At 43.4% G+C, this 16,906-nt stretch overlaps 1 protein-coding gene across 7 annotated transcripts in view; it reads right to left on the bottom strand.

Moving 5' to 3' along the window:
- The window catches only part of DOCK2 (dedicator of cytokinesis 2), a 425,062-nt gene that overhangs the window by 64,140 nt on the left and 344,016 nt on the right, over positions 1-16,906 (bottom strand). For all 7 annotated transcript variants that reach the window (XM_085001779.1, XM_085001778.1, XM_085001782.1 and 4 more), the window contains 2 exons: positions 7,119-7,219; positions 6,950-7,008 (listed from right to left, as the gene is read on the bottom strand). In XM_085001779.1, the coding sequence (XP_084857905.1) occupies positions 6,950-7,008; positions 7,119-7,219 (160 nt within the window). The remainder of the gene's footprint in view (positions 1-6,949; positions 7,009-7,118; positions 7,220-16,906) is intronic.

Here is a 16,906-nt window from a genome sequence, read left to right on the forward strand (position 1 = left end):
ATGAAACTGTAGCCCACCTAATCCTCAGCGCAGAGCCTCCTTGCCTGCCTGCTTGCATCTCTCACAAGTGTCCTTTCTTAATAAATCTATTTTTTGCCTATCACTTTGTCTCTCGCTGAATTCCTTCTGCACGGAGCCACAAAGAACCTGAACCTCAGCAAGTCCAGACACCGGATGAGGGAAAAACCATGGGTTCAAGTCCCAATCTGGGTTTAGCCGGGGTTCAAATTCCAGCACGTGGGTTCAAGGCCCAATTTGGGTTTAGGCTAGTTTCAAGGCCCAATTTGGGTTTAGGCTAGTTTCAAGGCCCAATTTGGGTTTAGGCTAGTTTCAAGGCCCAATTCGGGTTTAGGCTGGGTTTGAGTCCTGGCACGTGGTTCAAGTCATAAGTGCTGTCGGTTTCACTTCTACCCAGTGTGGAAGCTACTTGGCCACATGTGTCTTTGAGTGCTTGAAAATATGTCTAGTCCAAGTTGAGATGTGGTCTAAGTGTAAAAAAAAAAACCCACTAGATTTCAACCAGTCTGGAAAACAGACAAAAAAAAAAAAAAAAAAAAAAAAAAAAAAAGGTAGCATATCTAAATAAGGTTTGATAAGGTTCTATGTTGAAACAATAACACTTCAGGATATGAGGTTAAATAAAATACACTGTCAACATTAATTTCACTGCTTTTTACATTTTTGAAAAAATGTGGACACGCAAGCATTTAAATTTAGCCAGTGGTTCACATTCTGGTTCCTTAGACCAGCCCCACTCTGGGGCTTAGGGCTCCCCATGTTCCTCACCGAGGCACCTTCAGCTCTCTCACTGGGCAGGACTCCTTTACATGCTCTCTGGGTACCTGAGGCTTCTGCTCTGTAGCTCTTTCCCTTTACCATAATTAAAATTATGGTAAAGCCATAATTAAAACCATAATTAAAGAGCTCTGCAATTAGCATGTGACCATTCAGTGCAGAGTCCATGAGGTCGGGGGCCATGTCTCTAACTACAACTCTTTTCAGTTGCAGCCTCAGCCATTGGTACAGGGCCTGGCATTGCCAGGGCACTTGTATTCATTTCCTGTGGCTGCTGTTAGACATCACCACAGACTTAGTAGCTTAACGCAGCACAAACTAATCTGATAGTTCTGGAGGTCAGAAGTCTGAAATGGGTTTCACTGGGCTAAATACAGGTGTGAGAGCAGGGCTGAGTTCCTTCTGGAGGGTTCTAGGAAGATACTGTTGCCTTTCTGCCCCCAGCTTCTAGAGGTCGCCCACGTTCCTTGGCTTATGGCCCTTTCCTCCACCAGTCAGCAGCATTGCCTTCTCTAATCTCTCTCTGGCTCCCCTGCCTCTTTTTACTTGTGAATACCCTGTCATTGTACTGGGTCCACTTGGGTGGTCCAGAATATTCTCACCATCTTTAGGATCCATTTTGCCATGTGGGGTGATATAGACACAGGTTCTGAGGATTAGCCTTGGGCACCTCTGGGGAGCTCCAATTCTACCTATCACAGTGCTCAGTCTTTGTTGATAAACTGGATAACTGAATGTTTGGGTGAAAGATGGCTGCCTGGGTAATCCCCTTTCCTATTCCTCCCCAGCAGCTTCTCCCCAACTCGAAGAAGCCATGTTTGCTTAGGCTGGTTGCTCTCCCAGAAAACCTGCCCTTGCCTTCGTCCCCCCTTTCAGTTCTGACATAGGCCACCCTGGGGTCTAATTCAAGAACCATTCGCTCAACAGAGCCCTCCTCATTGTCCTCATTTATCTCCCATTTGCCTGAACTCCTGAGTTTTCACCACACTTTTCACACTAAAGAACATGCTCTTTGTTTGTTCTTTAAAGTTGTGGTTGGTTCTACTCTTAGAACAGGATGGTGGGCTCTTCTGGGCCGGGCAGGGACTGTGCCTTCAACTTCCCCGACTCTCTGCCCTCTCTGGAGCTTCGCGCTGAGCTGGGCACTCCACAGATGCTTAAAAAGTAATGGCTCACTTGCTCTCACGGCTCTGCCGGGAGCAACCTCCCCACATGTGAGGCCATGATGCAGCCGCTGGAATTTGTCTTTCTTTCCCACGAAGACTGTTAACACAGCAGACCAGCATTAACCCAAGTGGATGTGGGATGGTTAAGTACAAAGTCATTTTGGCAAAATGTGCCTTGCTTCACTCCAAGCAGAAATCAAATGTCATGATGCTCCACTATCAGGAAAAGTACATTGTATTTGGTATCACCCCAGGATCCAAAAACACAGATGGCATTAACTCTTCAGTGGCTGGGTACCAACATATGGTCCTTCTTTCCATTAATATCTCCCTGTGTGTACCTTCTCTCATAAAAGTATGCACACGTGCACACACACACACACACACACACACACACATTGTCTAGACTTTTCCCTGAATAATCTTCCAGCCTGAGATTATCTTTGCAATTAGCTATCTTATAATCACAGCATTGCTCACATCCTTCCTGATGAGATGGAGATTATGCCACTGATGATCATGGTGATGATGCCCTGATTGCTTTGGGCATTAAAACAAAATTCTTACAACTTAGCATGCATTATGATTTACTCATTATCAGTAGTCTTTGAAAAATATACTTAGTTGGCTATTTCACACCCTTTGAAAATAATCTGCATATTCTGAAAAAAAGATGATCAGTAAGAACATTGGACTTTGGGTCAATAGTCCGGCTCTATTGCTTCAAGTGAGTTACTGACTTGCAGTTGACCTTGGGAATGACCTTGGGGCTCTCTGGGCCTCAGCGACCTCACCTATAAAACCAGGGGTTGAATGAGATGATATATCAAGGATGTAACAGAAAACTGATAACCACGGTTAAACTAAGTTCTGCTTTAGAGCTTTTCCTTAACAAAAGAAGTCAGATACTGTCATTCCAGAACTGCTTCTCCATCCCCAGCATGTGACCTTTTTCTCCATGGCTTCAAGGTGGCTATTCCACCTCAAGGCATCTTGTTGTTTCCCAGAAAGGAAGTGGGAGAAAGACTACAGGCAAAAAATGTGTTGCGATCATTGAATCCGTCCTCCTCCCTTTTATTGTAATTAGGAAAAATGTTTTCCTGAAGCCCCAAGAAGTTTATTTCTACTGATTCTCATCAGATAAAGCTGAGTCTCATGGCCAGCACCTGCTACAAAACATTGTTAACTGTCAAAATGGTGATCATGGGAAAAAAAAAAAAAAACAAACAAACCAGGGTTGAGTGAGCCAGGAAGCAGGATAGAATGGCTATTGAGTGGGCATTCAGCCATACATGCCACAGATAGCTTCGAAGTTTCATTCTGTCTTGGATATCCCATTAATTGCACTTTAAAACCCATCATTACCCAATGCAGGGTTCCACTACATCGGTCCCTCATGTACACAGTGCTTCGTCCTGGCTTGGATTAGCAGATTAACCTCATTAGCCTGATAGGGAAAGCATGTTAAATCCAGCATCTGGCAGAAGGCAGAGTGGGGTGGGTACGGGGAACCATCCATTCATTCTGCCTCCTCTTTCTGTTCTCTTCTCCCTGAAGGAGACAGGCAAGAAGGCAGCCTTATAACTAATGAGCAGCAGGAAGATCCCTTCAGGCTGGTATATACCTTCCTCTTCCTTAGAGTCCAGGCCAAGAGGTGAGGGAGGGGTGGATGGCCAGCCTAGCAAAAGCAGCCTTTACTTTTTGCTGCAGTGGACATCTGTGGCTTTGTTTAACCTCAACATAAATCCATAAACATGGTAATGTGTGAAATTCTACCTCTCCTGATGGATGCAGGCTTGGTAGCGGCAGAAGAAAGCCAAAAGAATGCCAAAAGAATGGTCCCTGGAGACTGGACCTTTAGCAGAGTGATGCGGGGATGGAACATATCACCTGCCCTGGATCCTAGAGTGGTTCTGTCTCTGTACTTTGTAGCCCTGTTCTCCTTGCCCTTCTGATAAATATCTTCTCTGATTAAGGCAGACACAGTCAACATCTCTTTCTTGTAAACCCCCAAACCCTAACAAGTATATCTTTTAATTGCATTACTTCTCCCTAGGGGTACTTGAATACAGCAAGGAGACTGTGATGCTTCTGAACCAGCCCTTGGTAGGGTACTTGTCCTGAATCTGCCTCTAATCCTCTAGATGATTTTGTACATACCTCTTGCCTCTCTATGCCTCAGTTTCCTTATTTGTTAAGATAGTGGGTTGGATCAGCCCTGTAGTTTCAAACTATTTTCTGAGTGTTTCAGGATTTCGTCCCAGAAAATCCTCAAGGGTCTACATGGGAGCTCAGGAGAAGCCCATTACAATGGGCTCTAGGCCCCCCCATCCCTCTTCAATTAGAATAGCTTGGCTTTCATCCAATTTCTGTATTGAGCATGAGATTTTTTTTATTGGTCCTCAGCTAAAAATAAACATTTGAAAAATGCTGGACAATATGATCTCGAAAGGGCCCTTCCAGCTCTGATGTTCTGTGATTCTAAGCAGGTGGAATATTTGGTAACATCTTTTCATTCATCAGCATAATTAGGTGTGCAGGAAGCCTGCCAAAACATAATCTATATCTAAATAAAATCTTCTGTGTGCAAAACAACGGCAATGAAGGACATTCAGAAAAGGGCAGGCTGTGTGGAAGAACTAGAAACAAACAAAGCCCAAATCCCTGTTTTGCAATTCTGGCAATGCCTGGTGTGTGGATCTAGGCAAGGAAGCCCACCACAGCTTTACGTAGTCTTTGCTGTTGTAAAACAAAGACTGCAAACTCACATGCAAGCTGAGTCTGGGCCCCATGTTTCATTGGACACATTCAATGTTTCACAAACTTTCAATTAGTTATCACCAATATTCATAAATTGGAAAAAGCATTTAAAAATCATGTTTCCTGCCTTCTTTTGAAAAACTGGAAGATGTGGCACTGTCAGCCTTGCATTCTAATGGGGCAACAATCAACCCTGAGCGGGGCAGCCACGGGCTCCTTTCAGCTGAGGCACATCTGTTTCATTTTGTTCCGGCCCAGCTACTCCTTCCCATTTTCCTGACCCCAAGGCCAGATGCTGGCTACCAGGTGGCCTTCACTCGTACTCTGCTTTTTTGTGTTTTCCTCTTGCAGGGTAATGATAAATGAAACATCAACTCTTTCTTATATCTCTGTCATTACCCAAAGTGGAAAAAAAAGCTAGACTAAGAAAGACATGCTATTCCAGAAAAACAGGGCAGAGATGGTATTTATTTATGACAGTGGCTTATAAATGGGGGTCATTTTGCACACACACACAGAGGACATTTGGCAAGATCTAGAGACTTTTTTGCTGTCATAATTAGGGAGGATGCTTTTGGCATCTGGTGGGGAGAGGGCAGGAGTAATACTGACTATCCTAAAATGCACAAAGTGGCCCCCACAACAAAGAATGATCCAGCCCTAATGTTGACAGTACTTGCTTTATGGGTTTCTGTGGGTTTAACATGCATCAGCCCCTTCACTCTTTCCCATTACCTGCTTGGGCCCTGAGCTTCAGGCCTTAGTGATACAGGCCCAGCCTTGATGATGAACAAGCCAGGATTGGAAAATTAGGTTCCATCCTGATGAGGCGTGGGTGAAAATGATGATTAAAAACTCTGACATGGTTATGGCCTCTGTGGCTTCACTCTCCCAGTTTTTGCTCTCATGATCCTCGTAATTACCCTGAGAGAAGGCACTATTTCCCCAGTTCCCTTGCTTTGGGCCTCTGACATGACAGAGCAAGGCCCCAGACAGAGATGCAGCAGTCTGTTCTGAGCCCGGTGCCCCAGCTCTCCTTTGATTCTGTGAGCCAGTCCACAGCCCTCCTCTTACCAGGATGTGCTCTCGGCTGAGCGCAATGCTGGCAGCACCCACAGAACCCAGACTGACAGTCTGTCCACTGGGCTTCCCTTAGAATGAATGGATCTTGCCCTGGTGCCCAGGACATCAGATGGGGACTGAAAGACACTAAGAGGTCTGGGGAGGCAAGAAGCAAAGTCAGGGGAGGTAATTTAGGTTGAATCCAAGAGCCAGGCACAGTCCTGCAAGTGCTCCACTGAAGAGGGTCGACATTCGAGTCCAGGGCAGAGCAATTCGGCTGCAGAGAGCCAAGGAGGGCGCACAGAAATTGAAGGTAAAAATTACTCATTACTTGTTAACTATTTACTCATCCATCCTTCCATCTGTTCATCCTTTCCACACCTGTTTATGGAGTAAAATCCAGGCCTTGGGCAAGGTATGTGGCCCCCATCCTCCTGGAATCAAAACCAAGCTCTGGGACTTGCTGCTGTTTCATCTCAAGCAAGCTACTTTCCTCTCTCAGTTTCTCGATCAACAAAAGGATCGGGGCAGGGGGGTTCCATCTTGCAGAAGGTGATGCAAGAGGATTGAATAAGATCTCCTTAGCACAGGTCTGACTCAGACTCTCAACAAATGTCTTCCTGATTCCATCTCCCCTTCCCTCCTCCCACGGGGACCACTCAGCTCACACATGATTCCTGTAGCTCACAGAAGCAGGGCCAGCTGCTGGGGTCACCTTCCAGCTCAAATTGTATCACAAATGACCTTTGCCTTCCATAGAAGTTCTCCCCCATGAGGTGGGAGGGTCTTTTGTAGATCACAGCACCACATAAGAAGGAGGATGCAATGCAGAATGCCCACCAAGAGCAGGGGGCTTGCACGTGACGTGTGAGGACGTGCATTCTCACCGCGGTCAGGCTCTTCCTCCTTTTTGTAAATCCCAATTTGCCCTCTTAACCCCTCAGGGGCATCAAGGAGAGGCAGATCCACAGCTGTCTGGGGGCCTGGGAGACGGTGATGGGCACCTTCTCTCATCGGGCACTTAACAAGGACCCGGGGTGCGCACAGTGATAAACTATTATTTCAGGCTCCCACTGCTGAAAGCCCCATGGCCCTTTAACAGATGGTCTTCAAGAAGGAGCCTGGCATGTGCAGATGTGTCTGTCTGGATGTGTGTGCCTACTCACCAAGCTTGTACCACATATCACGGATGGAGAAGCCAATTAGCCGTCTCATGTCCCCGTACCTAGGAGAAATAAAAAATGTCTGCTCCAGGCACCATCTCAGGGATTCGCATGATCCCCCCACCCAACACACACACACCGCCGCCTTTCAGGAGCTCCAAATGCAACCTACTTATTCAGGATTTTGTTGTATTTGGCGTGCGAGAACTGCTCCAGCTGCAGAGAATCTTGCGTGATAAAAGCCACTGCCAGATGAAAATAGTTGTTCCACAGCTGTAAATGAAAGAGCAGAGAACAGTCATGGAGAGGGTCTGAAGTGGGAAAGCATATTAAATGCTGGGTAGTGTGAATAATTTATGAAGATGGCAGAAGACAGAGGCAGAACCAGTTTAATTTTGCACACTGCAATTGTCTAACTGGCACTGATTCTGAAATGAACATCACGGCCAAGGCGAGGACAATGGATGGACTTCTCTAGGCGCTGACCACGTACTCTCTGAACAACAGGATGTAGGCAGAGAGGAAGGGTTTAGGAAGGCTGCTTTTTTTTTTCTTCTTGTTATTTTGCTTCATTTTGTTTTTTTAAAGACAACTCGCCCCAGCTGCGTGCCCTGATGAGCTGGTTCTCTGCCCTAGAATTAGAGGGTGATGACAGATAAGTATTTCAGAGGCTCTCAGCCTTTCTAGAAGTCCTCCCTAATTCACCCCATGTCTCAGAGCACCAGCCAGCAACCTATTGCATCTCAGAGTATTTTGCCTTCTCCTTCCCCTTAGTTCAATGGTTTCAAAGTGTGGCCCTGGGCCAGCAGCAACAGCAGCACCCGAGAACTCTTTAAAATGCAAATTCTCTGGTTCTCCCCACCCCAACACCTACTGAATCAAATCCCAGAAACCCATATGTTCACAAACACTCACTGATTCTTTTTTATTTTATTTTATTTTATTTTATTTTATTTTATTGGAGCAGAGTTGACTCACAAAGTTGTTATTTTCAGGTGCACAGCAAAGTAAATCAGTTATACATATACATACATCCATTCCTTTTCAGATTCTTTTCCCACATAGGTTATTAGGCAATATTGAGTAGATTTCCCTGTGCTATACAGTCGATCCTTGTTATGCCTATCTATTTCACACACAGTGGTGTGTGTATGACAATCTCAAACTTTACCTCTCCCCCTCCATGGCTTCCCCTTTGGTAACAGTGTGTTTTCAAACTCTTAGAGTTCGTTTGTGTTTTGTAAGTTCTTTCGTATCATATTTTATTAGACTCAACATATTAGTGTGCTCATAGAATATTTGTCTTTTTCTGTCTTACTTCACTTAGTAAGATAATTTCTAGGTCCGTCCATGTTGATGCAAATGGCATTATTTCTTTTATGGCTGAGGAATATTCCATTGTATATATGTACCACATCTTCTTCATCCAATTGTCTGTTGATGGACATTTAAGCTGCGTCCAGGTCTTGGCTATTGTAAATAGTGCTGCAATGAAATTTGGGGTACATGTATCTTTGCAAATTATGGTTTTTTCCAAACATATGCTGAGGAGTGGGATTGCTGGATCATACGGTAGTTCTATTTTTATTTTTTTAAGAAAATGCCATATTGTTCTCCATAGTGATTGTACCAATTTATATGGTGGTTCGATTTTTATTTGTTTAAGGAATTGCCATATTGTTCTCCATAGTGATTGTACCAATTTATATTTCCACCAACAGTATAGGAGGGTTCCCTTTTCTCAACACCCTCTCCAGCAGTTATTATTTGTAGACTTTTTGGTGATGGCTGCTCTGACTGGTATGACGTGGTATCACATTGCATTTCTCTAATTACCAGTGATGTTGACCAGATAGACTTAATTGATATTTATAGAACATTCCATCTGAAAGCAGCAGAATACATATTCTCGTCACATGTACATGGAACATTATCCAGGAGAGAGAACATTCTGGGCCACAAACCAAGCCTGAGTCAATTTAAGAAAATTGGTATCATAGCAAGCATCTTTTCTGACCAAAATTCTATGAGACTAGAAATCAATATCAAGAAAAAAAAAACTGTAAAAAACACAAGCACATGGAGACTAAACAATATGCTACTAAACAACTAGTGGATCACTGAAGAAATCAAAGAGGAAATAAAGAGTTACTTAGAGACAAGTGACAATGAAGATACAATGATCCAAAACCTATGGGACATAGCAAAGGTAGTTCTGAGAGGGAAGTTTATAGCAAAACAATCTCAACTCAGGAAACAAGAAAAATCCCAAATAAACGATGCAACTTTATACTTTAGGCAACTAGAGAAAGAAGAACAAACACAACTCAAAGTTAGTAGAAGAAAAACCATAAAGATGGGAGCAAAAATAAATGAGACAGAGATGAAGAAAACAACAGAAAAGATCAATGAAACTAAAAGATGGGTCTTTGACAAGATACACAAAATTGATAAATCTTTAAGCCAGACTCATCAAGAAAAAAAGGGAGAGGGATCAAATCAGTAAAACTAGAAACGAAACAGGAGAAATTATAACTGACACTATAGAAATATAAAGGATCATATGAGATTACTATGATTTAGGCCAATAAAATGGACCACCTAGAAGAAATGGACAAATTCTTAGAAAGGTATAACCTTCTAAGACTGAACCAGGCATAAAGAGAAAATATGAAAGACCAATCACAAGCCTGAAATTGAAACTGATTAATAACACTTCCAAAAAATAAAAGCCCAGGACCAGACAGCTTCACAGGCAAATTCTGCCAAATATTTAGAGAAGAGTTAACACCTATCCTTCTGAAACTCTTCCAAAAAATTGCAGAGGATGGAACATTCCTTAGCTCATTCTGTGAGGCCACCATAACCCTGATACCCAAACCAAAGACACCACCAAAAAAAGAAAATTATAGGCCTATACCATGAATGTATATAGATTCAAATATCCTCAACAAGATATTAGCGAACCAAATACAACAATACATTAAAAGGATCACACACCATGGTCAAGTCGTATTTATCCCAGGGATGCAAGGATTTTTCAATATACGCAAATCAATCATTGTTACACACCACATCAACAAACGGAAGAAGCACTCACTGATTCTAATGCTTATTTGAGTTCAAGAACCACCAAGAGCCCAGTTTATAGATAGGTTTGTAATAACTTCAACACTTAGATGATCTCTTGGTGCCAAATGCAGAGACTAACACTAGAATCCACTCCACCTGCTCACTGTGAAACAGATCTAGCAAAGTGTACAGTGCAGGGCAAGGGCTCCAAAGGGTAGCAACATTGACAGTGAAACTGACACAGGCTATAGAGCCCAAGAGGTGGAGATCCAAACCAAGGTATTGTTGGGCCTCCATGAGCCCATCTGCAAGGGGGGTACCCTCGGTTTCCATGGTAGAGGGCTGTAGTAAAATCATGTGTTTAAAGGGCATGGATCTCAGTAAGAGCTCCAAAGCACTGGTTAGCCTTACCATTCTTTTCATTATTCTAGTGACATCTTTGGTACCAAAGCAAAGAGTACAACCTGGCACCTTCAGCACTCAAAGGCAACTATTACAAGACACCGTTGCCCTGCAAGGAGCAGGTGGGGGAAACTTTGCTGGGCAAAGCTCACCCACTTCCAGTCTCCTGTCAACACTGAATAGCAAGAGCAGGGGTAATACCAGCTAGAGAAATCACCAGCCAATGATTCAAAGGTGTTCATTGGAGGTTTCATATGAACACTCAAAGATGTTCATCGGAGGTTTCAGATGGCCAAGACTAAGTAAAAGGCAGTTCTACACTTAATGATGTTCTTATCACTGCCAGAGTATTACTTTCAAACGGGCTTGTGGTTCCAGTTTCAGAAAGAAGCAAAACAAGCCCTTCATTTTACCGTGGGCCAGGCACTTACCCATACATCCCTCCTTTCATCTCTCAAAACCTGATAGCTATTAGTAGGCCCATTTTACAGATGAGGAGACCAAACCTTAGTGGGGTTAAGTATTTTGCTTAAGGTCACACAGCTTGTTATACATGCAGTAGAGCTGGCATTTAAACCCAGGCCCACTGATTGACATTCAGGGCTCTTTACACACCATGGTCAGGTCAGTCTTTAGCTGAGGATGCATTAATACATTAACACATAACTGCCTATTCCAGAGGAGGGAGGGGGTTGATTTGCTCAGACTCATAGGCAGAATATGAGCACCTTGGCCTCCTTGGCTCTGCTTACAGTGGTTCTCACACCACAGCACCTAAGTCCCATTCTTGTATCAAAGCCCAGTTCAAGACCCATTTCCTTTATGAGGCCTTCCCAGAAGACAGACCACATCAGGTCCGCTCAAGCCTTCTGGATTTGAGTAGCACTTAGTAGGTGCAACTACAGATATGGGTCCACTGAACTGGATTTGAGTAGCACTTAGTAGGTGCAACTACAGATATGGGTTGCACCTGAACTTCCCATGACAGTATCATTCAGTGGTTAAAAGCAAATGCGTCAGCATCTCATAGACTAGGGTATGGATACCAGTCTCTCTCACTAGCTGAGCTGCCTCTGGCTGGTTCCTTGACCTTTCTGAGCCGCATTTTCCTTACTTATAAAGTGGAGAAAATAATGGAAACTACCATAAGGGATTGTTATAAATGCTGGATGAAATAATATGAGCATGAAGGCATCCATCAGTGTTCAGCAGATGGAGTGGTGGTGTTGGCCATGGTGCTGACTGTAGAGTATGTGGAAGCCCTGTCTTTCCCAATTCTCAGTTGCACTAGCAGCAAGGGTCCTGGTTTCCATTATTTGTATCCCTAATGCCAAATGCAGCACAAATTCAGGCTTGGATACAGTTGTGTTCCAGAAAATATTTATTTACTGTTTACCATTTTGTTAGATTCAACAGTTGTTTCAAAAGATCCCAGATTTTTCTTTCCTCCCTGCCCCAAGCTGTCTGGTGACATTTTACTAAGAGCTCAGCCTGGCTGGTTCAGAGAAGCCACAGAAACTTTAGCAACACACATGGGTCTCTCTTTCCCTGGGGTAAGAGGTGAGACGATTTCTGATTAAGAATTTAATATTTTGAAATCACAGGACAATGGAAGGTTAAAGCTGGAATAAATTTAAGGGTCATCTGACCCAACTCTATTACTTCACAGACGTAAACAGTGAGATCCAGATAAATTAAACTACCACCCAGTCATACTGCTAGTTAGTGTAATTAGAATTTAGCTATTTTAAATTAACTCTCAAAAAATTATAAATATAATATATGAACACAGTAAAAAATTAAATGGTTGAAAAGATTAAATCATAAAAAAATAATTTTCTATCCTACCTTGGACCCTAGTCTAATTCCCCAGAAGAAAATGTTTTACCAAATTCCTGGATATCCTTCCAAAAATTTTTGTGTATAAACAAACATATGTATAGACATATATTTTTTTCAAAAAAGAGTCTGCTGTACTTTGCTTTTTTCTCTCATCAATATTTCTGGCAGATGTTTCCATATTAGCATATAGAGATCTTCATTCTCTTTTATTGTTGCATGGTCTTCTGCTCTGAGAATATACTTTAATTTTAACCAATTTCCTATTTAGAGACATTTAGCTTGATTCCAACTTTTTCTCCTTTAGCATCAGTGCTGTAATCAACATTCTGGTTTACATATCTTTATGTATGGGAGACTATCATGTAATATACAATCTTAGAGGTGGAACTGCTAATGCACAGGGTCTATGCAGACTTTTTTTTTTTTACTCTTTGTTTGCTGTCTTTATTTGTTTTCATGGGTACTGTCAGGTTGCCTTCCAGGATTCCAATCCAATTACCAGCTCCACTGTCATGGGCAAGTTACCCTACTTCTCCGAATCTTTAGATAGTATCTAAAGGGGGTTGTTATAAAGACTAAATGAGGAAATTGCTACCTAGTAAACTCCCACTCAGTCTTAGTTCAAAAATCACTTCCTGGGGAAGTCTTCCCAGCTTCCCTGGACTAAAGTAGATCAGCCCCATTATTCACCCTCATTACACCCTGTTCATAGGAGTAATGACATATTTTAAGCAGAACTAATTTACTTTCTGCCTCCTCCATTGGATGTAAGCATCACGCAGGCAAGAACCTCATCTTTCTCTCTCTCTCTTTTTTTTAGGGCTGCACCCACGGCATATGGAGGTTCCCAGGCTAGGGGTCTAATCAGAGCTACAGCTGCTGGCCTATGCCACAGCCACAGAAATGCAGGATCTGAGGCATGTCTGCGACCTACACCACAGCTCATGGCAAGGCCGGATCCTTAACCCATTCAGCGAGGCCAGGGATTAAACCCGCAACCTCGTGGTTCCTAGTTGGATTCATTTCCGCTGCACCATGACGGGAACCCCAAGAACTTCATCTCTTTACTCAGTGTTGTATATCTAGGGTCTAGGATTGTGTTTAACCCAGCATATGCTCAGGAAATTTTTGTTAAATGAGTTCATTAAAGAGCCCAGCCCTCCGCATGAGTCCTTATTAAGTCCTCCCCAGAAACTCTGAGATTTGTATTATGATTCTCAACATTTTAGAGAGTAAGAAGCCGAGGCTCAGAGAGGTTGAATAACTTGCCCACGGTCACACAAAGCTGGCATTTGAATCCAAGTTTATCTGTTTCCAGAACTTGTCTTCTTTAACCATTCTGCTCTTCTGCTAAAAATCACTTTTCTTCTCCTTTCTCCATTTCTGTCAACCTTTGTTGTTGGTTGAGGTTTCCACTGGTTCATTGGATGTCTTTACAGCAGAGACAGCAAGAATTTTTGATCCTGTAAGATTCTTCCTCAATGGGCTTGAATTATTTGCTCCAAATTCCGATTTTTTAAAAAAGGACCCAACACCCAGGGTTGCCGAAACACAGTCAGTATACCATCTTCCGTGGTGCAAAGGTCTAGTTGCCATGATGTTCTGAAGATGCTGTTGGTTCTGCGAGTGCAAGTTTCCAATTATGGATTCAGATTGGCGACATTAGGCCAGAGGTTGTCTGGAGCCCTCAAACTGAGGCAGGCAGGGCTGCGTAAACTATTGTCAGGCATGTGACCATCTTTCTGCCTGGTGGAGGCATCCTGCCATGAGCCTCCCTGTGGGTAGTGCCATAGTCCTCTTTAAGGGCATGGGGCACTCTTCCTTGAGTTTCCCTCTGGGTCTGTGTTCCATCTCTCATGGTTTTTTTTTTTGTTTTTTTGTTTTTGTTTTTTGCCATTACTGGTTACATTTCCCATTATAAAGACCAACCCTGCCCTTACACTTCCACCAATGGCTGGAGATATTCTGGAAGCTCTTGATTTCACGGGGTCTCCCATTCAAGTTCAAAAATGATCCCAAGGTTCTCTGAGGCACAGAGGCTGATCCAGAAATGCCTCAAGGCCAAGGCTGAAATTACCAAAGGCAGAGCCAACTAGAGCTGTTGTAGTAGTAGCAATCCCACCACTGCCTAAGATGGAAAAAGTTGATCTGGAGCCAAAGAGTACATCTGAAGTGTAACCACTGATGTCTGGGCCAGTCAGAGTTGCAGACACAGAGAGTCTAACCCCACAGCCAATCATCATAGAGCTCTCTATCCCAGGCCAGCCTGAGCTAATAAGGGCAGACAGTGTTTCTGGAGCTATGTAGAGCTGTCTCCTAGATCTGAAAGGTCACCTGTTTCTACGAGACAGTGCAGAAGAGTGAAAAGAGCTTGGGCTTTGAAGATTGGTCTGCAGTTCAATCCCAGCAGCCCCACTTAGTAGTTAGATGGCATTTAACAGGAAACTCAATCATTTATCTAAACCTTGGTTTGTTCATCAGTAAAATGGGTATATCCCAACCTAAGAGGGTCATGATAAGGATCAACATGCCCTAAGTAAATGCCTAATAAAAGTTAGTCATTTTCTTCAAAAGCTTGGATGCTAGAAGATGGATTTACAGCCCACTATTGAGACACCAAATCCTTGAGGACTGGGGAATGTTCTGCTTTGCTTCTGAATTTTTCAAGGCATGTTGCACTAGCCTGGACTCATGAAAATTGCTCTTAAACAAAAATTCTCACTGAGTTAAATGTGAAATCCTCTCTTGGTCGTCTGTGACCATGTAGACACATGCAAATGTCAAGGCCCAGCATCTGAATAGGGCCTGGGAATGAAAATTATTTTAGCCCCAAACAGGAAACATCATTTTTGTAATTCTTAAGTCTTGTCACCCACAGAGTGGCACCCACAGAGCTTCTTGCTTTTTGCCCTTTGAATCATAAAAACCACAGTTCCGGAAAAGACATTAGGGATAATCTCATTGTACCTGCCCCTTCTCTGGACAGCAGCTGCCAAGGCCAGCAGTGCTTAGTGATGGATGCTGTTCCTGCTGATATTAAATGCATAATTAATGAAACTGTAAGAAGGAAACAAGGCATGTTCCAGGCAGGGTACAGAGAACAAATCCATTCTTACATGAGCGAGGAGAAGGTAAGAGAACAAAGATAAGGTTGAAGAATGATCCTGTTCTTGAGTCTTTTCCAGTGAATATCTACGGAAGTCTCATTAGAAAAAGAGACTTATTTCATTGTGTAATGTTGGCCACTTTCTCATCTTACAAAATCTTGTGGGTGTGACAGCCCCAGGCAGTGTTGGGATGACCAGAAAGATGCCTCCCTACCATCCTGTTGGCTGCGGACATACATGAGCTCCCGGACCTGACGCATTTAAGACCATCATCATCATCCAAATGGTAACAGTTACTAAAATTACAGTGAACTCACAGGTATTAAGTAGCTACAATGTTCCCAGCACTGTTCTAAGTGTTTTATATGAATTAATTCACTTCATTTCAACAATCCAATGAGGTAGCTACCAATAGTGTCATAATTTGACATTGAGGAAACTGAGCCACAGAGAAATGAAGTGCCTAATGTCACACGGCTCAAAGATGCAAACATTCCATGTATGAAATCCCTGCTTCTCAGAGCTCCTCTCAGATACAGATATTCTTTCAGGAAAACTGGATAAAAGCTAAAAGAATGGCATACAGGACTGAAGCTAAGCTCTTCTCTCTCTGGCAGAGAGCCAGAGTCGGGAAATCAGGTCTGAGGCTGTAATTGCCAATGCCCACGCAAAGGGATGAACAAATGAGCCAACAGATTTATGGCCCAGATACTGCCTTGCCACCGATTCCTAGGTGTGTTGTTCAAGCCGCCCTCCCCCAAAGCAACGGCCTTATTAACTTCCCTGATGACACCTGTAGCCAGAGTCTGAGCCACATTTGGGAGGGGATCAAACACTTCTGATTCAAACAGCCAAAGTGACAGGTTTTATTTCCACATTGAAGATTGATAACTCTCACTCAGACCCTGCCGGGCAGTCAACCCAATGTGGTGGGGAAACTCCATCTCTAGCCACTGCTGTGCTCTGTCCCACCTCTGCACTGACATGCTGTGTGACTTCAGGCTGCCCATCACCTGGGCGTCCTACTACCCACATCCCTCCAGCAGAGGAAATCATAATAGTAAGTACCTGTAGGGTAGCTGTAAGGACTGAGAAAGATAACGCGTAAAATGCTTGTCGTGAGATCTGTGTGTACAATCGCTGTCAGAAAATGGCAGCTATTCTTTTTATCCTCATTATCACTATAGTTCAATTGCCTGATTTAAATGCAAGGGGGTGGGAGGAAGTCTTATTCAAACGTATTGTTTACTAAGTACTTATAGGCTGGTGACACCCAGCAGAGTGGATCTCACAGACCTCAGCCCAGGCATCACCTCCTCCAGGAAACCTACTGTGTGCCGGGCACAGTGCTTAGAGCCCTGTGAGTTAGTCTTTGCACTCCTGAAGCTTATCTTCTCCCAGAGGAAAGAAAGAGAACAGGCACATAGAACAGCAAAAAAGATCCCACCAAGCACTATCAAGAGACTACAGGAGTTCCTGTTGTGGCTCAGCAGGATCAAACCCGACTAGTAGCCACAAGGCCGTGGGTTCCATTCCC

Source organism: Sus scrofa, chromosome 16, assembly GCF_054392235.1.
Source record: "Sus scrofa isolate SSC_HxYL_T2T_F1_AM1 chromosome 16, Sscrofa_HxYL_maternal_Yorkshire_Landrace_v2.0, whole genome shotgun sequence".
Lineage (NCBI taxonomy): Eukaryota > Metazoa > Chordata > Mammalia > Artiodactyla > Suidae > Sus > Sus scrofa.